This window comes from Bos javanicus, chromosome 19 (genome assembly GCF_032452875.1).
Source record: "Bos javanicus breed banteng chromosome 19, ARS-OSU_banteng_1.0, whole genome shotgun sequence".
NCBI lineage: Eukaryota > Metazoa > Chordata > Mammalia > Artiodactyla > Bovidae > Bos > Bos javanicus.
The window spans coordinates 55,444,440-55,469,949 of NC_083886.1; the positions used below are offsets into that span (position 1 = coordinate 55,444,440).

The following is a 25,510-nucleotide window of genomic DNA, read 5'->3' on the forward strand; positions in this document are numbered from 1 at the left end:
TAGCATATTCTTTTAGGCAATGGAGAATCCAAGTCCTGAGGCTCTTTTATTGGGGGGTCTGGTTTTCCATTGGTATGCCATTTCTCTAGACACCGGGCACAAAGTTCAGAGTCCATTGGGAGGGTGACCATGCGTGTAGCCTAATGTTCGCAGCCTGGCCTAAGATGGAGTCCAGCTTTGCCTGTTTCCTCCTTCACAATAGGAAGTCTTTCTCTCCCCCAAGACCTCTAGCAGAAGGAAACTTTTCAGCAGTTTCTACATGTACTTCTAGGGGTGGTGTGTGTGTGTGTGTATCAGTTGGTGTCCTGTGTTTTCAGGTAACAGCACATCTCAGCTTTATCAGCACCCAGAGATTGCAACTATCTAACATTTTGTAGAATCTGCGTGGTGTATATTAGATGGTCTACTGATCTACTCTAATTCCAACCAGCCAGTTTCCCATTGGGTAGCTCCAGTTTTGTTGTTGTTGCTATTATGAACTGTATCGATACTGCCGCCAACAGACACACACACATCCAAATATGCCTGGAGCATAAACATCAGCAAGCAAGATTTCCGGCAGTGTGTATGTGCCTTCAGCATTTTTCATTACAGCCAACTTGCCCTCTCAGTCATCAGAGTGGGACACGGTTTGCTTTGCAATCTTGTCTGCCTTTTTCATCCTGCCTATTTTAATCAGAGTTCTACCAATATTGATGGCATCTGTTTAAAAATATATATCTTACAGAGAATTCCCTGGCAGTTCAGTGGTTAAGACTTGGCACTTTCACTGCCAAGAGCACAGGTTTAGTCTGTTTGAGAAACTAAAATCCCACGAACTGCGTGGTGTAGCCAAAAAATATATACAATTTTAAAAATAAATAAAAATATACATCTTCTGGACAAACACCATCAAGTCAATGTATTTCTGTGATTCATTTTCTATTTAGCACCAACATGTTCCAACTTATTTTCCATTTAAAATTTTATTTTACTGAAAACTTCAGCTGCTTAGTCTTTTCTATAAGGTTTTTTTAAAAAATTATTACTTGTATTTTTATCACAATAAGAATAACATATATAACATGAATAAGATGTAAATAAGATGTAAAGTTGCTGTATGTGATAACACTGCATATACAGAGAAATCTCAACATTTTGGGTTTTGGTTACTTTTCATTTCTATGCCAACTGAAAGAGGTATAATTAAGTGGAAGAATTCAGAATATCTGCATTTTTTCCCTCTATCATTCTATTATATATACACATGGGGTCGCAAAGAGTCGGACACGACTGAGCGACTGATCTGATCTGATCTGATCTGATATACACACACACACAATTATATATGGTAAAATATACATAGTATAAAATTTAGTTTTAGCCATTTTTTTAAATTGAAGTATAACTGACCTACAACTGTATGCTTGTTCCAGCTGCACAACATATTGATTTAATGTTCTAACTCATTACAAAACAATCGCCACCATTTCAACCATTTTTAAGCGTACAGCTCAGTGGCATTAAGTACATTCACTTTGCCATGCAACCATCACCACCATCCACCCCCAGAACATTTTCTTTCATCTTCCCCAACTGAAACTTTATCTATTAACAATTTCTGTAGGGTTTTGTAGCAAAATTTTAAATTCATGGATTAGCTTTTGGCTGTATCAAATTTTATTAAAACCAGGTTCTACCATTTTGAGCCTTTGACCTCCTATGTCTGGGGTCCATTTTTTAACATCTGAATTTTTTAAAATATTTATTTTGCTTATGTATTTGGTTGTGCCAGGTCTTAGCTGCGGCCTGTAGATCTTTTAGTTCTGTCTTGTAGGATCTAGTTCCCTGACCAGGGATCGAACCTGGGCCCCCTGAACTGGGAGTGTGGAGTCTTAGCCTCTGGACCGCCAGGGAAATTCCACTTTTTGGTGACTTTTATTTATATCATTTTAAAGTTGCAATAATAGTACAAGGAATAATCATGTACCCTTTACTCAGATATTGTTTACATTTTGCAGATGTGTATTATCATTCTCACTCTCTTCCTTTCTCTCTCTAACACACACACACATAACACACTCATATACACATATATGTATATATTTTTTAATCTGAGCCATTTTTTGAGATTTTCTTGAGGCATGGCTGATTGACAATATTATATAAATTAACTTTCATGTATACAAAGTGATTTACAATTTTTAAACATTATACTCCATATACAGTTGTATCGGCTATTTTCCCTGTGCTGTACAACAAATCCTTGTAGCTTATTTGGGTTTTTATTTTATTTATTTATTTATTTTTGGCTCTGCTGGGTCTTCATGGCAGTGCGGGCTTTTCTCTAGTGGTGGGAAGCAGGGGCTACTCTCCAGTTGGGGCACGAGGGCCTCTCACTGCAGTGGCCTCTTGTGGAGCACAGGCTCTACACTGTGCAGGCTTCAGGAGCTGCAGCACATGAGCTCAGTAGCTGTGGCTCCCGGGCTCCAGAGCACAGGCTCGATAGCTATGGAGCACGGGCTTAGCTTTTCCACAGTATGTGGAATCTTCCTGGATCAGGGATCAAACCCACGTCTCCTGCATTGGCAGGCAGATTCTTTACCACTGAGCCACAAGGGCTAATTTGGTCAAAGTGTTAGTTCCAAAGATAACATCCCAGGGCTTTCTGGGATGAAGCCAGACGTCAGGTGGAGCCCAGGACCGAGCAGACATGAAAAAGTGGAGCAAAATCAATAAATAAAAGGGACAGGGACTTCCCTGAACCACTGGGCGGTCCAGTGGTTAAGACTCCACACTCCCAGTGCAGGGGCTTTTGTGGTTCAATCCCAGGTCTGGGGACTGAGATCCCACATGCCGTGTGGTTTGGCAAAACAAAAACAAAAAAAGGAACAAAAACTGGTTTAGAGAGCTCTTTCCCTTCACGTTGGCTGCAAGTTGTCATTTCTTCTTCACCTTCTCAGCCGGAGGGGTGCTCTGGGCGACACACATGGCGTGGACCTGGGCCAGACCTTCCCCGAGCCCACCTGATCCAGGCGGGGGGAGGGCCATGGAGATCTGTACTCAGCTTCAGAGCAGCATGAAGAATTGATTCTGGCCGGGGGGCACGGGGCGGGGTGGGGTCAGGGGACGAGTGAACAAACAGAGGCGCTCCGGGGTCAGGTAGAGCTGAGGCCAGCAGGAGAGGGAAGCAGGGGGGCTCCCAGAAAAGCTTCCCAGTCGGGATACACGCTGGCAGTGGCAGGGTTCAGGTGTCATCAGGACTCTTGGAAGATTGTTTTCAAAATAATCTGCAGCAGGAAGGAAAAAATACAATAGCTCTGGAGTTGGAGAGGCTCTTGGGAGGATCTCTTGGGAAGGAATTTGATTAAAGAAACAGGCTGCCTTTGTGGTCACAGAAATGTAACTTAAATGAGCTCCTTTCCATCTCTCATTTGAAATGTTTCCATGAACCAAACATACACTTCCCTCCGCCTCGGCTCGCTGCCTGTTTCTGTATGAACCATGAGCTAAGAATGGCTTGACGTTTTTAAACGGTTGGGGAAAAGAATCGAAAGGAGGATATTTTTTGTGACATGTAAAAATTACATAACATTCAAATTTCTGCATCCATAAATAGTTTTATTGGAGCATGTGTGTGCTAAGTAGCTTCAGCTGTGTCTGACTCTTTGTGACCCTGTGGACTGTAGCCCACCAGGCTCCTCCATGGGATTCTCCAGTCAAGAATACTGGAGCGGGTTGGCATTTCCTCCTCCAGGGGATCTTCCTAACCCAGGGATCCAACCTGGATCTCCTAAGTCTCCTGCATTGGCAGGCAGATTCCCTACCACTGAGCCACCAGGGAAGCCCACGAGGCAGCTTTTGAGTAGCAATGGCAAGAGTTGGGTAGTTTTGTCAGAGACCATATGGCTTCCCAAATCTAAAATATTTATTAGGTTTTTAAAAAACAGATGTCATTTATGGCTAAGGTGGCTCAGTGTTAAACAACCTGCCTGCCAATGCAGACAATGCATGTTGGATCACTGGGTTTGGAAGATCCCGGGTTTGGAAGATCCCCTAGTCAGACCCATCCAAGCGCATATGTATACACATTTATGAATGCTTGTTTTTTTCCTCAGTTAAAAAAGTAATACAAGGGATGTGTCCCTGGTGGTCCAGTGGCTCAGACTCCATGCTTCCAATGCAGGGAGCATGGTGTTTGATCCCTGGCTGGGGAATTAAGATTCCACATGCTACATAGCATGGCAAAATAAATAAATTAAATTAATTAAACAAGGAGTATTCATTTTAAAAAGTAACACATGTTCACGGTAGAAAATATGGAAATCAATTTTTTTTTTTAAAGCACTTGCGATACCACTGGTAAATGGTTTTTTCAGATGCATATACATGCCTCTAAGGGCTCCAAAATCACTGCAGATGGTGACTGCAACCATGAAATTAAAAGATGCTTACTCCTTGGAAGAAAAGTTATAACCAACCTAGATAGCATATTGAAAAGCAGAGACATTACTTTGCCAACAAAGGTCTGTCTAGTCAAGGCTATGGTTTTTCCAGTGGTCATGTATGGATGTATGGATGCATACATACATATGTCTTCACAGACCAACTGTGAAGAAGGCTGTGTGCCGAAGAATTGATGCTTTTGAACTGTGGTGTTGGAGAAGACTCTTGAGAGTCCCTTGGACTGCAAGGAGATCCAACCGGTCCATTCTGAAGGAGATCAGTCCTGGGTGTTCTTTGGAAGGAATGTTGCTAAAGCTGAAACTCCAGTACTTTGGCCACCTCATGCGAAGAGTTGACTCATTGGAAAAGACTCTGATGTTGGGAGGGATTGGGGGCAGAAGGAGAAGGGGATGACAGAGAATAAGATGACTGGATGGCATCACCGACTCGATGGACGTTAGTTTGAGTGAATTCCGGGAGTTGGAGGAAAAGGGGACGACAGAGGATGAGATGGCTGGATGGCATCACTGACTTGATGGACATGAGTTTGAGTGAATTCCGGGAGATGGTGATATACAGGGAGGCCTGGCGTGCTGCGATTCATGGGGTCGCAAAGAGTTGGACATGACTGAGCGACTGAACTGAACTGAAGGGTCTGGCTGTATAAGTATCATGAAACTAGGGAGATGCTAGGTTAGTTATTTTTTGTGTTTTTGCTCTTACTTTTGAATCAATTTAATATATCCTAAGAAATTTTCACAAACTTCAATCTATTACCTGATTATATCAGCAACTAACCTCACTAGATATTTAGGTTGTTTCCAAGTTTTGAACATTAATAATGTTGTAGAGACTATTTTTCAGTGTTTCTCTGATTATCCTGAAAACAAATTCCAAGCATCAGAATTACTGGGTCAGCAGACTTGCATCTATTTTGCCAAGCTGTACCCCAGAAACATCAAGTCAACATGTGTTTCCACCAGAAGGACCAAGGAAGCCTCCCCCACTTCACCACATTCTCATCAGCACTGGACATAATCATACTAGAACATTTCCATCGAGAGGTGGGAGAGGACTCATTTTCAGTCACATTTCTATGATCAATGTGAAGTGAAAGTGAAAGTCGCTCAGTTGTGTCTGACTCTTTTCAACCCCATGGACTATACATACAGTCCATGGAATTCTCCAGGCCAGAGTACTGGAGTGGGTAGCCTTTTCCTTCTCCAGGGGATCTTTCCAACCCAGGGATTGAACCCAGGTCTCCCGCTTTGCAGGTAGATTCTTTACCAGCTGAGCCACAAGGGAAGCCCTATGATCAATAGTGCATTTTAATCTTCCACCATTGTACTGGCCATCTATATTTATTTTTTAATTATCACTAATTCTTTGTCCATTTTTTCTATTTATTTCTGTTCTTAAAGAGGAATAAGACCTGCTCTTATTACACTTAATAAGAGGTACAAACTACTATATATAAAATAAATAAGCTACAAGGTAATATTGTACACTGCATGAAATATAGCCAATTTTTATAACTTTCAATGGAGAATAAGCTTTATAGAAATATTGTATCACTATGTTACACATACTATTGCAAATCACTTAATTTCAGTTAAAAAAAGAAAAAGAACCATTTTATTGATTTGAAGGACTTCCCTGGTGGCTCAGTGGTAAAGAATCCACCTGCTAATGCAGGAGACATGGGTTCGATTCCTGGGTAGGGAAGATCTCCTGGAGGAGGAAAATGGCCACCCACTTCAGTATTTTTGCCTGGGAAATCCCATGGACAGAGAAGCCGGTGGGCTACAGTTTAAGGGGTTGCAAAAGAGCTGGACATGACTTGGCGACTAAACTGCAACTGATTTGAAAGTGCTCTTTGTGTGGTAAGGATATTAACTATGTTAATTAAAACTGAATGCTATGGGGAGTTCTCTGGCAGTCCAGTGGTTAGGACTCTGGACTTTCACTTCGGAGGGCCAGGGTTCAATCACTGGTTGGGGAACTAAGATCCCGAAGCAGCCAAACCAAACCAAACAAAACCAAAAGTCTGAATGCTATCAAAGTCCTATTGTGGTGGCAGCTAATCAGGGCTGGAGGGAGGGGGAATTGGAGGAAGGTGGTGAAAGGTACAAACCTTCAGTTATAAGATAAATTATAAGATAAATAAGCACTAGGGATATGATGTACAGTGTGATCAATTTAATTAACACTGCTATATGTTATATATGAAAGCTGTTAACAGAATAAATCCTAAGAATTCTCATTACAAGGGAAAATTTTTCTTTTTCTTTTCTTTTGCATCTATGAGATGGTAGATGTTCACTAAAACTACCATGGTTCATTTCATGATGTTTGTAAGTCAAATCACTATACTGTACACCTTAAACTTACACAGCTCTGTGTGTCAATTTTAACTCGATGAAACTGGAGGGAAAAAGTAAATATTAAAAAAAAAAAAGTACGGCTAATCAGGTACCCACTTTCTGAGAAAAAGAAAAGAGAAAGTAGTAACTGTATATTTTCTGGGTCCATGGAAAATATTTTCCCCAGTCTATCCTTTGATTTTTTTAAAATAATTTTTTAAATTGAAGTATAGGTGATTTACAATGTTTCAGGTATATAGCAAAGTGATTAAGTTATATATATATATAACTTTACTCTTTTTCAAGTTCTTTTCCGTTATAGGTTATTACAAAATACTGAATATAGTTCCCTCTGCTATATGGTAGTAGGTCCTTGCTGTTTATTTTACATGTCTGTTAATTCCGAATTCCTAATTTATCCCCCTCCTTCCTTTCGGTAACTGCAAGTTTGCTTTCTTGTCTGTGAGTTATTTTGGTCTTATAAATAAATTCACCTGTATTGTTTTTAAGATTCCACATATAAGTGAAATCAGATGATACGTGTCTTTGGCCTCACTTAGTATAATAATCTCTAGGTCCATTTATATTGCTGCAAAAGGCATTATATCATTCCTTTTATGGCTGAGTAAAATTCCAGTGTTTGTGTGTGTTTGTATAAAACACATCTTCTTTATCCATTCATCTATGGGTGGACATTTAAGCTATTATAAATAGTGCTTCTATGAACACTGGGGTGCGTGTATCTTTTCGAATTAGAGTTTTGTCTTTTCTGGACAAAACAAAAATTCCAGTCCTGGACATAAGTCAGGAGCGGAATCGTTGCATTGCTGGATCATATGGTAACTCTAATTTTAGTTTTTTAAGGAACCTCCATGCGGTTCTCCATAGTGGCTGCGCCAATTTACATTCCATCAACAGTGTAGGAGAGTTCCTTTTTATCCTCAGACTTTTTTTATTATTATCCTTACACTTTTAAAAGGGTTCACCACATTAAATTTGTACTAAACATTCATGTGGTCAAATCCATCCAACCTATCCCCATGGAGCTGGTGTTCTGTCTGTGCTTACACACAAGCAGGCTAATACTTTTCATACCTGCCTGGCCCCATGAAGATCCCATTGGTGTGCCCAGGACCAGCCTCTGCAGATCACCTGGGGCTGTTTCAGAGGGAGGTGAAGTTCAGGAAGCAAGAGTGGCCCTCCATCCTTATCGTCAGGTCCCTTGGATGCCAGGATGCCAAAGAACCAGCAAGGGGACTCCCTGTACCATCTGCCTGCCCACCCTGCCTCACGTGTAAGGGCTGTGGCAAGACACATTCTGTCACAGTGAAGGGATGCACCCTACCTGGGTGAGCACGTAGTCCTCCTGGGTTAGGTTCCAAAGGATTTCAAAGTGGTCCATATCGTGGAGCTCTTCAAAGGAGGCTTTCCACCCTCCTTGGCACAATGTCTGTGTAAGAGAAATGAGGGAAGAGGAAACATGAGGCTCGTTGGCCGGGAGGGCGGGTGGAGCTGGAGAAGGGCTCTCTCACCTGCTTACCAGCTGCCCACTAAGTATTTGTTGAAGAAATGACTGGTATCATAGGGTCCATTTGGGTGAAATAAACAGGAAAATAATAAGATTGGACGACCCTCAACCTCAAGCCAAAAGAGGGGTGCCCGGGGTACCTGATAAAACTCCCTGGACTGTCGGTGGAATTCCGGGCTGTCGTGTTGGCCCACAGTCACCAGGATGCGGCAGGCTGGATCCGCGGGCTGGGTGGGGGCCGTCTCCAGCTGCCACAGCGGGCTGTTCCTCTGAGCATCCTCCCTGGTGTGGGGGTAGGTGTGGTCAGGACAGAGGAAAGCATTTGCTGCACCCCCGGCCCTCCTCACTGGCTGCAGGCCAGCTGAGGGGGATGAGGGGACAAGTGACTTACAGGGCTGGGAGGAGGGGGGCATTCTCAGAGGTGTGCATGATGGGCTCCAGGTCGTAGACTCCACTCAGCAGGAAGAAGCCTGTGAAGGTAGAGAACAGTCACTGAGCCAGGCTGCTGGATGGGGCAAGATGGGGCCAACCTGCCTCCAGGGTCAGAGGGGCAAGACAAGGGAAGCGGCAGAGAAGAAGCAAAGCAGGCCCTGCTCCCTGGGCCCAAAGCCCCCAGGTCAAGCCACTCACAGCTGTTGAGATTTCAAGCAACTGGTATAGACCCTCAGGCCCATCAGGGCAGGGTGAAGGCTGCCTAGTCAGACTCATTCTCCGTGGAAACCTTTGAGGTTGGGCGTGACTCCATGCTTGGTCCAGTCGGCCAGGAGCATCATGGCAGCGAGGTGGGCCCCAGCAGAGTGTCCACACAGGTAAATTCCCCTTCAGTGGGTCAGAGCAGAGAGCAGGGTTTGCCTTCAGTGTAATCAAAGCCACAGCCCAGTATCGAGGGGATCCCATTTGCCTTCTGCTCCAAAGCCAGAAGGGATGGCTGGGCTGCATCCAAGGAGATGAATCCACTGTCCTCCCACCCAGTCTGACAAAAGGAAAGTTTGCAGTGGTACCCACTGGTTGCCTGGATACTGCTTCTGGACAAACACGATGCTCTGGGTCACCTGGTCTACCATCTGGTCCAGGGTGCCTGTGCAGAGGGCAGGAGCTGTGTCAGGCTCCATCAGGGGCTCTCTCCCCTCCAAATCCCAGTGGCCCTTGTACCTGCAAGACCACTCGTTACCTTTGGGGGCAATGTCATAAGCCACTATCACCACGGCCACTCCCTGTGCTGTCAGTGGGTTGACCATGAAGGCTGATGTGTCCTTGCTGCAGAAGGAGACAAAGACATAACAACTGGAGGCCACTTGGCCACTAGACTGCTTCAGTGTCTGGTCCACCCGGAGCCCTGCCCCTCTCTGACCCAGGGCAGTAAGGGAAGAAGTGAGGCTCTGTCCTTATCACATCACATGCTAGCTGTGGCGCCCTAGAGACTATATTTAATCTCTAAGCCCGGTTTCTTCCTCTGTGAAATAGAGATAATTATGTTCTTTCTCTTCAGATGCTGTTTCTGAGAACTGAAGATCAGACATGCAGGGAGCCTCACAAGGCAAAGGGTAAAAATGCAATAAGTGCAACATTAAAATGCTGTGGTTGAAGGGCAGTAGATCCTATAATAAGCAACTCCTTAGTATGATCCTAGGGAACAACAGTGTCCGTGAAAATCCAAATACCCCTCTGCTTATCTTAGGGTACCCACTGGGGCCAATCCCAGTTTGCCTGGGACTCTTTCTTTTTTTACTGCTAAAGGCCCCAACCCCCGGGAAACCACTCAGTTCTGAGCAAAATGGGATGGTTAGTCACTGTGGTTCTCCATGATTGGAGAGTAGACTGAACATGCTTTTCACTGAATATAGTGGGTTCAACAGTGTCTTTCCTCAAAAGACATGTCCAAATCCTAAACCCTGGTACCTGTAAATGTGACCTCATTTGCAATAGGGTCTATGCAGGTATGGGCTTCGCAGGGGGTTCAGTGGGTAAAGACTCCACCTGCAATGCAGGAGACTCAGGATATGTGGGTTCAATCCCTGGGTCAGGAAGATCCCCTGGGGCAGGGCATGGCATCCCACTCCAGTATTCTTGCCTGGAGAACCCCATGAACAGAGGAGCCTGGTGGGCTACAGTCCATAGGGTCACAAAGAGTCAGACACGACTGAAGCGACTGAGCACGCACACAATGCAGACATAATTAAGAATCTTGAGACGGGATCATCCTGGATTTAGGATGGGCCCTAAACCCAATAACTGGTGATGTTGTAACAGAAATGAGAGGAAGGATGGAGATGCAGACACACGAAGACCATGTGAAGATCAAAGCTCAGTTTGAAGTGATGCAGCCACAAGGTGAGAAAAGCTTGGAGCCCCAGAAGCTGGAGCCTTCGGAGGGAGCGCCGCCCTGCCCACACCTTGATTTCAGACTCCTGGCCTCCAGGACTGTGAGAGAAGACATTTCTGTCCTAGGAAGCCCCCACGTTTGCAGTAAGTTGTTGCAGCAGTCCCAGGAAAGGAAGAGGCCAGGCAAAGACGAATCTCCTCTTTTCTCCATTCATCCCCATTCCCTGGCTCACCTTCCGCTCTGCCAGTATCCTCCGTGAAAAAACACCAGGAAAGGCATAGCTGTAGGACAAAACAAAGGGCGTGTGGGCCAAGGCAGGGCTCCCAGCTGAGATCCGAGGGCAACCACCAGCCCCCAGTTACCTTCAGATACTGCCTCGGGAAGGTAGATGTCCAATTTCTCTCCGTCGCCGTCTCCGTAGGGGACATTGAGCAGGCTCCTCCCGGTGGCCCGGGCCCTCTTGGTGACTGTCTCCGGAAATGGACAAATCACTGTCAGTACAACCTCAGGCAGCAGCACGTTCTGTTATTATTTTGCCGAAAGCCCCTTTGGGTTGACCAGTTGGCTCCAGAGGTCAGTGCTTCCCCAAGTCCATATGGTAATTGGGCCTGGGGTCTGAAGCATTCCCCCAGATGCATAGTTAAAAAGACATCAGACTGGCCCATCTGGGTGGAGGCAGTACTATCTTCAATGTCTGTCTCTGGTGAGCTGGCAGTTGACCGGCACCATTTCTACCTCTACTCTATTACATGTTTATTATGAGTGTTACCCTTGGCTACATGCTCCTGGAAGTATAAACTTGTCCAAGTATTTGAAAAAATAATCTTCTAGAAACTAAGATATAAAATCACTTGAAACAAATAGATAATAAAACACTGCTACTGCTAAGTCACTTCAGTCGTGTCCGACTCTGTGTGACCCCACAGACGCCAGCCCACCAGGCTCCGCCATCCCTGGGATTCTCCAGGCAAGAACACTGCAGTGGGTTGCTATTTCTTCTCTGATGCATGAAAGTGAAATGTGAAAGTGAAGCCGCTCAGTCATGTCCGACTCTTAGTGACCCCATGGACTGCAGCCTACCAGGCTCCTCCGCCCATGGGATTTCCCAGGCAAAAGTACTATAAAACACTATGAATACATAATTGAGTGCCATGATGGCAGAGGTCAGAGTGATGTGAAAATTGGCTTAGGACTGGGGTTGAGAGAAAGGAGGAAAGGGACTGTAAATAAATTAAATATCAAAGGCGAAGGCGTAGAGGTGGGAGTGAAACACAGCAGGACTCTATGGTCCTTGTCCCCCATGTCATCTGCTGCCTTTTGTCTGTGGAACATTAGCCAAAGAATAAGTTTAATCAGAGAAGTGAGAAAATGCAGAAACGAAGGAAAACAGTCAAAGACCAAATAATAATAATAATGTCATAAAACATAGGCAAGGACTTTTAGTTCCTTCTCAAGGGCTATAGATTATATTCTGAGCTGTCTTACAGATAAAGCCCACACCATGTGGAAAAATTTAACTACAGGATGACTAGATTATAGCCAGATGATGCAATCTGCCACAATTGTAAGAATTGGCCTCAGAGAAATGGAAACAAGCCGACTGTGGAACTCAAGATTAACTGTACCTAAAATAATTAAGATGATGCTGGTCAGACCACTGGTGACCAATTTCAAGATGATTGTCAGAGCTGACTGTGCTGTTTCTGCCTGTAGCTCCCTCCCTCTGTCTATAAAAGCTCTTGCCCAGGGGGCAAGTCAGCATTTGAACAGGTGTCTGCCTCACCCTTGCCTGCTGAGTTGCTGGCATCCAAAATAAAGCAAATTTTCATTCCCACCAACCTGGCCTCTTTATTGGCTTTTGAGAGGCGAGCAGCCAGCTGGGCCCCACTTTCATGAAGAGGAAGGGACTCTCTAAGTTCATGGACTTTCAATGTCCCCCAAAGGCCCCACTTTCATCACTGAAACCCGGGCAGCTCAGCTCCCGCCAGCACTGGGCACCAGGGAGTGTAAACTGGTAAGTTCTTCCTGTGGGGCAACTTGGAAATAGGTACTAAAGCCCAAGAAAATCATATTCCTTGATGCATAAGACCTTATCCATCCATTATTATAAGAAGTAATCAGAAATATTTTTAAGGACTTGCTTTAAAGATGTTCACACTAATGCTATTTATGACACTGAAACATTTTAAACACAGCCCAGGGGACCTACAACAGAAAACTGGCCAAATACATTATGGTATATCCCCTTTCTCTCCTTTATTTTTGACCTCAGCATTCATCCATCCTTCAAATATTTTTATTTACTGTCACCCTCACTAGACCATAAGCTCTGTGACAACAAGGGCTTTGCTTTGCCCACCTCTGTACAACAGAACCGGGTACATCAAAACCACTTAAAATAAAATTGTGTAGGGAATTCCCCAGCAGTCCAATGGTTAGGACTCTGTGCTTTCACTGCCGACAGCTCGAGTTCAATCCCTGGTCTGGAACGAAGATCCCACAAGTTATGCAATGAATAAATATTTCAATACACAGTGTTGGGTCAATTGAATGGGAAAAAAAAGTTTTTCGATCCCTATCTCATACCATATCAGATCAGTTCCAGATAGACTACAGCTTTAAATATAAGAGCAAAGACAATAAACCTTTTATTTTTATGTTGCTTTTTAATGATATGTTTTTTAATATTTATTTTTATTTATTATTTGGCATTGCATTTATGATAATAATTTGAAATGTATTTTTAAAAATATTTTTATTTGTTTTATTTTTGGCTGTGCTGGGCCTTCTTTGCTGCACACAGGCTTTCTCTAGATGCTGCAGGGATCTCTAGATCCTTCACTGCGGTGCATGGGCCGTGGCTTCTCTTGTTGCAGACCACAGGCTCTAGACGCAAGGGCTTCAGCAGTTCCGGTGTGTGGCCTAAGTAGTTCTGGTCCTTGGGCTTAGTTGCTTCGTGGCATGTGGGATGTTCCAGGATTAGGGATCGAACTGGTGTCCCCGGCATTGCAAGGTGGATCCTTTTTTTGTTTGCTTTGACACGAAAGTAGGATTTATTGGTGGACGTGAGTAAAGAAGAGACAACGCCAAGGCTCTCATGGGTGCAGGGCCCACCATTTGTCCAAGGGAACACTATCAGGCTGTGTTGGCCCCACAGCCATCTGGCATGAACTATTACTCTGCTCACATGTTTCAAATTTATCCAAATTAAACTTTGGCAAATTCCCACTTCTGGTGGCCAGGGAACTTGAACCTGGCCCTGCGCAGGGCCTCAGTCACATGCTCCTTGTTCTGCAGCTTGGTGAGGATGGATACATCTTGTTGATGCGGATGACATGGAAGGGGTGGCGCCCCACTTGGATGTGAAAACCATCTTTGCCCTGTTTTCACCATGGACTTGTTGGCACAAACCCAGGCAGGCTCCAGGGCTTTGGAGGAGAGTTGCTCACACTCGTCTGACACCGTGTGGCCACGGAGTGGGAACCCATCCACTTTTGCCTTCTTCTGCTCCAGGTCAAAGATGCAGATCTTAGCATCAGGGACACCTTGGCAGAAGTCAGACTTCGGGTTCAGTTTGTTCTGACAATACCAGTAACACCAGGTGGGGCGGCAACCCATGGTGAGACTAGGATCTTAAATGGGGTGCTGAAGGGAAAGAGCGAGGCAGATTCTTAATCACTGGACCACCAGGGAAGCCCTAACTTGAAATGTCTTTTAAGAATGTCATCATATTTTGTAAACTGTGTTGAAAAGTTGACGGGCAGGTACCTGTGAAAGTTATGAGCTATCTGAGCATTAAGTGAGATGCCATTACTTACTTTTTCTTTTGAAGAAATAATAATCGGCTTATAAAAATATACAGCAGCCATTTCCATGAAATACCCCTGACAAGGTGACTGTCATGGATATGGAATCTCTCTCCCCTAAATCCAAATGGCAGCATATGAAATGCATTTCTGCCTGTTTCACTTAATATGTCTTGGAGAGCTTTCCTAATCAGTACATAGACAGCTTCCTCATTCTTTTCTTTCTTTTTTAATAAATAGGTAACTTGCTATTCCGTCCTATGGCTGCACCTTAATTTATTTAACTGGTTGTGCCAGTTTTTAGGCCAAAGCAAACCTCACCAGATCATCAGGAAAGTCTCTTGGCTCCCTCTCTGTTTATCCTGAATCCTGAATTTCTCCCTGCGCCCACTGAGACCACCCTGGACCCCCCTCACCTCTCCCCCGTTTTCACCAGGGCTCCCTGCAGCCCTGCAAGTGTGAGCCAGGTGTAACTTACATCACATCCCATTGATCTGAGGTTCCTGTCTGTTGCTGGGGCTGCCCTAACAAAATGTCATACATACACTCAGGGGCTTCGACAACAAGACCCTGGAAGGGAGGATCAAGGTGCCGGCAGGGGAGGTGTCTGGCGAGGGTCCTCCCCGGGATGGCAGAGGGCTTTCTGGCTGGGGGCTCCCGTGGCCTCTTTGGGTTTGGGAGCAGCTCTCCCTCTCTCTAGGGAGACGAACCCTCTGTGTCTCTTCAAACAATCCTACTGGATCAGGACTCCATCCTTCTGACCTCATTTAACTTTTTTCTTCCTTAGAGGCCCCCTCTCTAAACACAGCCCCACTAGGAGCTAGGAGTTCAACGTGTGAGGTTTTTAATAATAATAATTATTATTTTTTAAATATTTATTTATTTATTTGGCTGCATCAGGTCTCAGTTGCAGCACTCAGGCTTAGTTGCTCCTCGGCACATGTGACCTTAGTTCTCTAAGCAGGGAGCAAACCTGCGTTGCCTGTATTGGAAGGCAGATTCTTAACCACCAGGGAAGTCCCAAGTAATTATTCTAAGGGAAGACAGTTTTTTCTCCTATTCTTTTCTTTGGTTGTGCTGTGCAGCATATCTTAGTTCCCCAACCAGGAGTCGAACCCCTGCCCCTTCAGTGGAAGCTTGGAGTCTTAACCACTGGACCTCCAGGGAAGTCCCTTCAACACATGAATTTTTCAGTCCATGACAGCCCCACACTCCCTCCCAAAAGCCCCAGAGCTCCCCTGCTCACCTTCCCTGAGAGGTCTGCCAACCACCTTCCCTCCAGGTGTGAAGGTGTTTGTTCTGGACAAACTCCTCATACCGCAGGTTCAGCAAAGGGGAGCGATTTAATTAACACAAGAGTTCTGGAAGTACACGTGCACCCATGAGATTTATGTTGTGCCAAAACGAAGAAAAAGGTAATGAAACGTATGCTCTAAGTTGAAGAGCAATTAAAACCAGGCAGCTGTCAAGATTCGTTGTCACGCGTTAAAAAAAGTCTCCCTCTGATATTAAAAAACCCAGCTGAGCCTGACACAGAGAAACTGCCTCTCTCCAGGAAGTGGCGTGATGGGTTGATGGCAGGCAGCTGGGTGCAGGGACAGAGACTAGGGTGACTCACTGTCTCCCCCCAGAGCCTGAATACTGCCAGCCCTCCAGGTGCTGCATCTACAGGCAGGGACACTGGGGGGCTTCAACAAGACGCTCCAGGATAAACCCAATTACAAACTTCCTTTTTTGAGAAAGCAAAAATTCATTTTCTATTGCTTACAGTCCAAAGTGTCACAGCTCTGACAGAGAGAAACTACCCTTCTCCAGACCCAACTGAGCACTGTGTGAGAGCAATTAGGAGAGGTAGGGGCCAGAATCCCTAGAGACTAATGCAGGCGTGGGGCGGGGAGACCCATCAGATGGTGTCAGAAAGCTGAAGATCAAGAGTTTATCAGGTGCTGTGGGAGCAATTTAAGAAGTGGTTAGGGTCCACCAGCCTTTTTTTAAATTTATTTTCTGTACACTCTTTTTTTTTTTTTTGGCCTGGTCACACAGTATGTGAGATCGTAGTTCCCCGACCAGGGATTGAATCTGCGCCCCCTGTGTTGGAAGCATGGGGCCTTAACCACATGACCATCAGGGAAGTCCCCTCATCTAGTTTCAGAACTCTTCCCTCTCAGTCTTTTAATTCACTTAGAAAACAAATATTTATATAAGCAGCGATCTTGTGCCCATTTTGGAATTTTGCAGTGATAAAATAGGAAAAAAAAAAATCCCAATCATATGTGGCTTACCCCTTAAAGAGGGGGACAAGCAGTTGTAACTGTCAGGTAGCAACATGTTCTATAGAAATGAGCCAGATCTGAAAAGACCACACACTGTGTGATTCCAACTATTCTGGGAGAAGTAAAACAATGGAAACAGTGAAAAGATCAGTGGCTTCTGGGGGCTGGGGGGGGTGGGAGGGAGGGAAGAATAGTCAAATACAGGATTTTTAAGTCTGTCTGTGAACACAAATAGGGAGGGAGTATCTGGCAAGACGAGTGGACAAGCTGGAGAAGCTCTGGGAGGTTGTGGGGTAGTGGGGGTTTCTGGGGTTCAGTCATGTTTAGTCCAAAGTCAGAGAAAAAGCAACTTTCCTTCTGATTCTCCACATACGGGATCTTAGTTCCTCAACCAGGGATCAAACTGAGGCCCCTGCAGTGGAAGCCTGAGATCTTAACCACTGGACTGCCGAAGAAGTCCCAACCATTTTAAAGTGAACAAGTCAAAATTGATGGTGTTATTAAAAAGAAAAAAGTGAACAATTCAGTGGCACTTAGCACATTCACAACACTTTGCAACCATCACCTCTATCTAGTTCCTGAACATTTGTTTCAGGGGTTCCCTGGTGGCTCAGTGGTAAAAGAATCTGCCTGCCAATGCAGGAGATGCGAGTTCAATCCCTGGGTCCAGAAGATTGCCTGGAGAAGAAAATGGCAACCCTCTCCAGTATTCTTGCCTGAGAAATCCTATGGACAGAGGAGCATGGTGGACTACAGTCCATGGGGTCACAAAGAGTCAGACATGACTTAGTGACTAAACAACAAAACATTTTTTTTCATCTCAGAGGGATACCCATTAAGCAGCCCCTGTAATCACAGCTTTGTGTCTCTACAGATTGCCCTGTTCTGGATGCTTCACATAAATGGAATCGTACATATAAATAATAATCATACATATAAATGTGACCTTTTGTGCCTTCCTTCTTTCAGTGAGCACTGTGTTTCAGTGTCCATCATGTTCTAGTATGCATCAGTAGTTCATTCCTTTCTTGTGCCCAAAATAATTCCATTGCATGGACATATCACACTTTGTTTATCCAGTCATCTGTGGATGAATTTGGACTTTTCCCACCTTTTGGCAATTGTGAATAATGCTGCTATGAACATGTGTGTACATGTATTTGAGTACTTATTTTCAATTATTTGGGGTTAGAATTTTTTAACTGAACTATTGTTGACTTATTACATTACATTAGTTTCAGGTATATGACACAGTGATTCAACATTTTATAGATTATAGTCCATTTAAAGTTATTACAAAATAATGGCTGTATTTCCCTCTGCTGTACAATAATATATCCTTGTTGCTTATCTATTTTACACATAGTATTTTCTATCTCTTTTAGAAAGAATTTTTAACACTGTTCATACTATCAAAAGAAAAAAAAAAAGATTGCAGGGAGCTACCTTGTGGTCCATTGGTTAGGACTTGTAGATTTCACCGCCATGGCGGTGAAATTCTTGGTCAGGTAACTAAGATCCTGCAAGCCCTGCAGCTCAGCCAAAAAAAAAAACCACACACACAAAAAATCCACAACAAACCAGGATTGCACCCTATTAATACAGAACGTTTTCTTCCAGGAGAAAATAAAAAGAGACTATAAGAAACCGCATTACAATGTGAACAATGGGTGGCAGAATTATTGATGGCTTTATTTTCCAAAATCCTTTTCAGTAAGCAAATGCTCCTTTTGTAATCAGAAAACAATTGTTGCCTAAAAATGGCCAGCCTCAGATAGTGCAGGGCGGGGCTATTACAATGTGGTCTGTGAACAATGGGTGCCCCATAATGTTTGCTACTGGCCCATGATGCAGGTGTTGGTAAACATTTATATATTAATATATGCAGTTTGGCAGAATGGCTGTTTCTATTGAAATTAGGACTAAGAAATTTGGGCTTTCAAATAACTTGTACGTGAATGTTCACAGCCGCACTTTTCACAATCGCCAAAAGGGGGAAATAGCCCAAATGTCCATCAGCGGATGAATGGATAAACAAAACGTGGTCCATCCACACAACGGAAAATTATTCGTCCATAAATAGGAATGAAGCCCGGGCAGGCTATAACAAGGACGGACCTCCAAAACCTTGTGCTAAGGGAAAGCGGCCAGACACAAAAGATCACATCTTGTAGGATTCCATTTATAGGAAACATCCAGAATAGGAAAATCCATAGAGATAGAAAGCAGTCATTTGTTGCCAGGGCCTGCCTAACGGGTAGGGAGGTATCCTTCCAGGGTGATGAAAAATGTTTTGGAACCACACAGAGGAAATGATACAACAACGTGAATGTACTGAATGCCGCTGACTTGTACACTGTAAAATGGTTAAAATGGTACATTTTAAGTTAGGTGTATCCTATCACAGATAAACAAAAGTGGGCCCTTTGGTTTTATCTGGTGGAAAGGAAAAAGAGCCAACTCAGCCTTAAAAAGTAGGAGGATCCCTCGGAGAGGCTGTCAGTTGCAGAAGCTGTCAATCACGAGGCCCCCACCCACCTCGCTGGTGATTGGCTCTCCTAGGGCGAGGCGTGGCTTGAGGGACAGGGAGTTTGGAAATGTGCCCCCAGCCTGGTTACACACACACCTTATTTAGTTTCTTGTACAATGTATTTTTGAAATTAGTTTCTTGTACAATGAGAAACGCTGGGTTGGAAGAAACACAAGCTGAAATCAAGACTGCTGGGAGAAATATCAATAACCTCAGATATGCAGATGACACCACCCTTATGGCAGAAAGTGAAGAGGAACTAAAAAGCCTCCTGATGAATGAAAAAGTTGGCTTAAAGCTCAACATTCAGAAAACGAAGATCATGGCATCTGGTCCCATCATTTCATGGGAAATAGATGGGGAAACAGTGGAAACAGTGTCAGACTTTATTTTTGGGGGCTCCAAAATCACTGCAGATGGTGACTGCAGCCATGAAATTACTCCTTGGAAGGAAAGTTATGACCAACCTAGATAGCATATTCAAAAGCAGAGATATTACTTTGCCAACAAAGGTCCGTCTAGTCAAGGCTATGGTTTTTCCAGTGGTCATGTATGGATGTGAGAGTTGGACTGTGAAAAAAGCTGAGCGCCGAAGAATTGATGCTTTTAAACTGTGGTGTTGGAGAAGACTCTTGAGAGTCCCTTGGACTGCAAGGAGATCCAACCAATCCATTCTGAAGGAGATCAGCCCTGGGATTTCTTTGAGGAATGATGCTGAAGCTGAAACTCCAGTACTTTGGCCACCTCATGCGAAGAGTTGACTCATTGGAAAAGACTCTGATGCTGGGAGGGATTTGGGGCAGGAGGAGAAGGGGACGACAGAGGATGAGATGGCTGGATGGCATCACCGCCTCGATGGACATTAGTTTGAGTGAACTCCGGGAGTTGGTGATGGACAGGGAGGCCTGGCGTGCTGCGATTCATGGGGTCACAAAGAGTCGGACATGACTGAGCAACTGAACTGAACTGAACTGAACAATGCATTTTTGAAGAGGAAAAAAAAAAGAAACTAAAATAGTTGCTTAAGTCTACTGCAACTCATTTGAAAAGACCCTGATGCTGGGAAAGATTGAAGGCAGGAGAAAGGGACAACAGAGGATGAGATGGTTGGATGGCATCACGGACTCAATGGACATGAGTTTGAGTCAACTCCAGGAGTTGATGATGGACAGGGAGGCCTGGCATGCTGCAGTCCATGGGGTCACAAAGAGTCGGACACAACTGAGAGACTGAACTGAACTGAAATTTACTGCTATGCTCACTGCTTCCACTTCTAGAAAGTGGCCTGCTTATTGATGCTCACCACCTCTGCTTCTGTGAACCGGCCTGCTTATGGCTTCAACCAAACTGCGTAGGCTGGAAAGTCACTAGGACCCGGAAGCCCACACATATAAAAGATACCCAGAATAAAGCCCGGGGGCTCAGACACTGGAGGCGATTCATGCCGGTGCTGGATAAACCCTGTTGTTCTGCATCTCCCAGTGTTGTAATCTCTTTCCGTCGCCACGGCTTCTAAAACATTTTTACTGAGAGTTTTATTAAACAAATTTAATAGCTACTGGTAGAGGACACAGTTCTTCCAACTTCCCTCTGCCTGTGTTCACCTAGCCTGGGAGAGGCCAGGTCTTGGGGGAGAATAAACATGACCTACTCATTGGAAGAGAACAGTGCCCACCGCAAGTTACTGGTGGAAGATGTTAGGATGGAGTAGATCAAAAGAAAAACAATGTCCTTCCTGGTGCAAAAAAGGAAAAGGGAGTTTACCTCCCTCCCTTTTCTTGGAGAATTTATTTTTAGGAGACATCATCATAAATCCTTTCTCTACAACCCTTCGGGAATGCATGTAAATATTTTTTAAAGCTAAATGATTCTCTTGCCAGTTTTACAACTTAGGAATGTTTTTCTCAAAGACCTGGGAGCTCTTTGGGTTTTTATTGATGTGGACCATTTTTAAAGTTTTTTATTGAATTTTTTACAATACTGTTTCTATTTTCTGTTTTTGTTTTTTGACTGTGAGGCATGTGGGCTCCCTGACCAGGGATCAAACATGAACCCCCTGAATTGGAGGATGAAGTCTTAACCACCGGACTACCAGGGGAGTTCTTGGGAGCTATCTCTTTGAAATGTATTATCAGCAATATAATCCATGGGAGGACAGGATCCTAATTCCAATACCCATCCAGCTACAACTTGCAAAGCCATTTTTTGTCATAAGGATATGTGGATTTTTTGTTTTCCTCTGGATAATGACAATTTGCAAACTCAGATGGCCAGCCTAATGACTAGGTGGATTTAGGAGGGACTAGGGTAGCAGATGGGCTTCCCTGGTGGCTCAGATGGTAAAGAATCTGCCTGCAATACGGGAGACCTGGGTTCCATCCCTGAGTTGGGAAGATCCCCTGGAGGAGGGCACGGCCACCCACTCCAGTATTCTTTCCTAGGAAATCCCACGGATAGAGGAGCCTGGCAGGCTGCAGTTCACAGAGTCGCAAAGAGTCAGCGACTGAACGACAACAATGTGGTGATGCCTTGGGGAGGTACTTAGGTTTAGCTGAGGTCATGAGGATGGAGCCCTCGTGGTGGGATTAGTGGCCTTATAAGAAGAAAGGTGAGCATTTCTTTCTCTTCTTTCTGCCATGTGAGGATGCAGGGGGAAGAGGTCTATCTGCAAGCCATGAAGAGACCCTCACCAGGGGACAAAATCAGCTGGCACCTTGACCTTGGACTTCTCAGCCTCCAGCCCTGGGAGAAAGAGATTCCTATTGTTTAAGCCACCCAGCCCGTGGCATTTTGTTATGCAACCTGAGCTGACCAATACAAAGACAGATAATCTGTAAATGCAGTATTTTTTAAAATCAAAATTTATGCCAAAGAAGTCGATGACGAACAAAATGTCAACATTTCCAATAGAGACAGGCTCCAACCCTTGCATGCATGGCTCTTCTCACTCACCTGGCCTGAATGCCCCATCATCACACTCACCTTCTTCACCAATGAAATGGGGCAGATGCGCTGGCGGCACCTCTAGGCCAGCTGGAGCATCGAAAACAGGAAGGGAGGTGGGATGTAAATGTAAAGCTGTCCACAGGGCTTCTCGGGAGGGATGGCTAAACACAGTCTCCGAGGGCTTACTTTGGAGTCTCAGAGTCTCTTCTTAGCCCTTGCTTCTTATGAGAGACTCCCTTTCTCTAAAGGGTCAGCTCTTTTTTCCCTCAAGACAATTACGGTAGACAAACAGGTTTGCTACCTGCTCACATAGGTGTCACTGCGCACTCAAATATATACTGAGTCTATAGAGACATATTTGGTGCCGAGCTAGGCATGGTAGGGAACTCTGGAGAGCCCAGGACACAGCTCCAGCTCTATCAGGAGAGGGAAGGTGCTGAAATGTGCTGGAATAAACCCCCACTAGCCTGTCCCTCCAGCTGGGTTATCTCGGTGTAGAGAACATCGATCCCGGGAGCTCCATCTGGCCTGCTGGAACAAAGTGCCTTTGCCAACCTCCAATTTTCCGACTTGCAGGAGGGGCTGGCTGCTTCCTCGCCCACACATTCCCTGTGGAACCTGCCTGCCCGGCCCAGCTCAAAAGGTGGCAGCACACACTCTGGAGACCCAGGACTGAGATGGGAATCAACCTTGAGACTTCACTAGCTTACAGATTCCCAAGCCCTGATTTCATTAAAAAGAAAAAAAGCTTCTTTGACTTGGTAAATAGCAACAACATTCCACTTTCAGCAGCTGCGTGGGAGACCTTCCTTTTTTCACTCTACTTCTCTGGGCCACTGTAGCCTTAAGGCCTGGGCATAGCTGGCTGGTTGGCTGATCAGGCAGGGATGTGGAACACAGTCTCTGAGCCTCCCTCCCTCTGGCAGTCCTGCAGCCAGGGCTCCCCAAGCAGATGAGATGCCTGGACTTTGGGAACTGTCCGGAGAGGCTGGGGCTATGAGGCTCCTCCTCCCTGCCCCAGCATCTTGAACCACTGCCACATGCTAAAGTCCACCCAAAGCGGCCACAGAGAGGTCCCCCAGTACCTTCGTTTCCAATCTGTGAATAGGTCCTCATGGCCTCCTCTGCTCCCAGTCTGACAACCCATCTGCTGGGGGAGTACTGGTTATCCAGCTCCTGTGGGACACAGACACAAGGTTCTGTAAGACCTCTGACCTCCATGCAGACCCTGCCCCCGCCCCTCCACGTGCCTGGATGCTCTTCTCTGCCTGGAGAAGCCCCTTCCCTGATATCTCTTATAGATGCCCTTAGCTTCCTTCAAGCTCCTCCAGCCTCCAGCCTGGCAACCCAGGCCCCACTGTCCCCCCACTAATTAACTAGATGTTTCAGATACAACAGAAACAAGATTGCAAGTGCTGTCAGACACTTGCAGTGAGGGCAGTGCCTTGCCTTTAACCAGCAGAACAGCCTTAAAGGGAAATGAGGACCCACAAAGGTGTCCCAGTGAATGCCGCCATGGGCACCACTTCTACAGCAAAGATCACAGGAAGCTAGAGAGCTGGGGTAGTCATTGCACAGACAGTGACGTGAAGTTGATCTTCCCTGACAGGACATGAAGCTGACTGAAGGTCACAGCAGAATCAGTGACCCAGAGGTGAAGAGGAAGGAATCAAAGGTCAGATGATTGGAAATGCTGACCAGCCTCAATTGCTGAAACGCAGAGGAAGCGGGGCTGGAGGGTGGAGAGTGAGTCTTGGATGTCAAGCTAAGACGTTCAGACTTAATCAGAAAGTCGTAAGGAACCAGGTTTTGGAGAAAGCACTCAGACACACAACAACCACCACAAAACAAATAAAGAAAGCAAACAAAAAATGGGCAAAGGCTGGACTGGGAAATTTGAAGAAAGGGTGGCCTCACGGAAAGGTCTTAGGCTCTACAGTCAGATGGGCTGGGTGCCATCCAAGCTTCAACACTTGCAGGCTCTTTTACCCTGGACGACTTTCTTACAGTCAGTTCCGTCATTTGTATAATGAGCAAAACAACAGTACTTCACTTCATGTACACACCCTATAGCTTTCAGCACGGTTAGCCTGGTGAGGCTGAAAGCTATAAGGCATGTACATGAAGTAAAGCTAAGCACTCAGATGTGGGTTTCCTCCTCGTCCCACTGAACAGGGCTCTTGGCCAGTGGTGTTTGGGTCTGTACCGTCTGTGGTCATAGGATGTTTGCAGCCATACCTGGCACACTCTGTGATTGCTATCATCGTCCTTTTTGCTATTATTTACTTATAAGAATGGTAAATGCAATGGGTTCTGAGAGCGCTCTCATATTGTAGGGGTTTGTGTGAGAAAAAAGAAAGACAAGAGAGAGACAGAGAGACACACACACACACACACAGAGGATGGAATCTCTTGGGGGCAGTATCCATAACTGTCATCACATTCTTAGATGTGTCCATGATCTGAGAAAGAACTGCTGCTTAAAATGCAGGAAAAGTAATCCGGAAATTGAATGATAATCATAAGGAGTGTTTTGCATATGTGGTTTCTTTCTTTTTTAATGAAGGAGAGAGAAAGAGTGGCTTTATTTCCTTGCCAGGCAAAGGGGGAACACAGGAGGCTAGCGGATCAAGAACTGCGCCCCACACATGAGGTTTCTAACCCTCACGACCATCCTGCAGTAATACCAGCCTTTCTGCTTCCTTTAGGTCTGGCACATTCTCTGCACATTGCATAACCTCAGATTAAGGTTAGGAACTTCGGCCCCAACCTCCTCTGGGGTTAATATTTATAAATATTAATATAGCCAGGGCTTCCATATTCTACCCTTAAAATCAGGCTAGCAAAAGCCTGTCTGTGGAGAGAAGTAAAATAAATCCGAGTGCTAAAGCTTTGGGGACCTGCTACACTGTACCAACAGCCCCCACAGGAATGATTCTAAACTTTTCTCTTAACTCTCATGTAATGTCTGAGCTACACTCCTAGCCCCAGCCTCTCTCCCTGTGATTCTCCTACCTCTTTAGACATCCTCTTCCAGGGAGCCTCGTGCCTGTGATTTCCACCGGAGACGTCCATCCCCGCTTTGTACCACCAGACGCACATGTACCACAGTGCCACATGTACCGCGTGTGCGCGCGACCCAGCCTTTTTATAGCAGGTGGGCAGGGCTCCTACCAGGCCCTGATGAACTACGCTCACCTCTCTGGTGACAGACCAGGCCCCATCCCGGAGGAGCCACGCCCACCTTCCGGGGACAGAGCCTGGTACGCGCGTTTCTGGTCCCTCCCACGAGGGGGCGGGCTGAGGCCAAATCTCC

General features: G+C 45.3%; 1 protein-coding gene and 1 pseudogene across 7 annotated transcripts; both read right to left on the reverse strand.

Moving 5' to 3' along the window:
* Nucleotides 1–1,898: 1,898 nt before the first annotated feature.
* Nucleotides 1,899–25,461, reverse strand: AFMID (arylformamidase). 7 transcript variants are annotated; one of them, XR_009731470.1, is made up of 11 exons: nt 25,210–25,461; nt 23,280–23,370; nt 11,002–11,106; nt 10,872–10,920; nt 9,322–9,573; nt 9,038–9,135; nt 8,708–8,786; nt 8,457–8,598; nt 8,134–8,238; nt 4,570–4,797; nt 1,899–3,269 (listed from the first exon to the last, which is right to left on the reverse strand). XR_009731470.1 is itself a non-coding variant. In XM_061392698.1 (11 exons), the coding sequence occupies exons 1-11, from the start codon at nt 25,294–25,296 to the stop codon at nt 3,237–3,239; spliced, it is 948 nt and encodes a 315-aa protein (XP_061248682.1). In that variant the 5' UTR covers nt 25,297–25,461; the 3' UTR covers nt 1,899–3,236. The 7 variants fall into 7 exon arrangements, 6 of the variants coding, with proteins under 6 accessions (XP_061248682.1, XP_061248680.1, XP_061248681.1 ...); XM_061392698.1 differs by lacking the exon at nt 4,570–4,797 and having other exon boundaries at nt 9,322–9,394; nt 9,488–9,573; XM_061392696.1 differs by lacking the exon at nt 4,570–4,797.
* LOC133232811 (uncharacterized) lies at nt 11,117–23,270 on the reverse strand (annotated as a pseudogene).
* Nucleotides 25,462–25,510: the final 49 nt, after the last annotated feature.

Coding starts and splice junctions, on each gene's coding strand:
- AFMID (XM_061392696.1), bottom strand. CDS start 25,296: ATGTGCGTCTGGTGGTACAAAGCGGGGATGGACGTCTCCGGTGGAAAT. Junction 11,107..23,279: donor TTCACAGATTGGAAACGAAG/GTACTGGGGGAC, acceptor TTCCGGAGACAG/TCACCAAGAGGGCCCGGGCC. Junction 8,599..8,707: donor GCCCCCCTCCTCCCAGCCCT/GTAAGTCACTTG, acceptor CCCCCACACCAG/GGAGGATGCTCAGAGGAACA.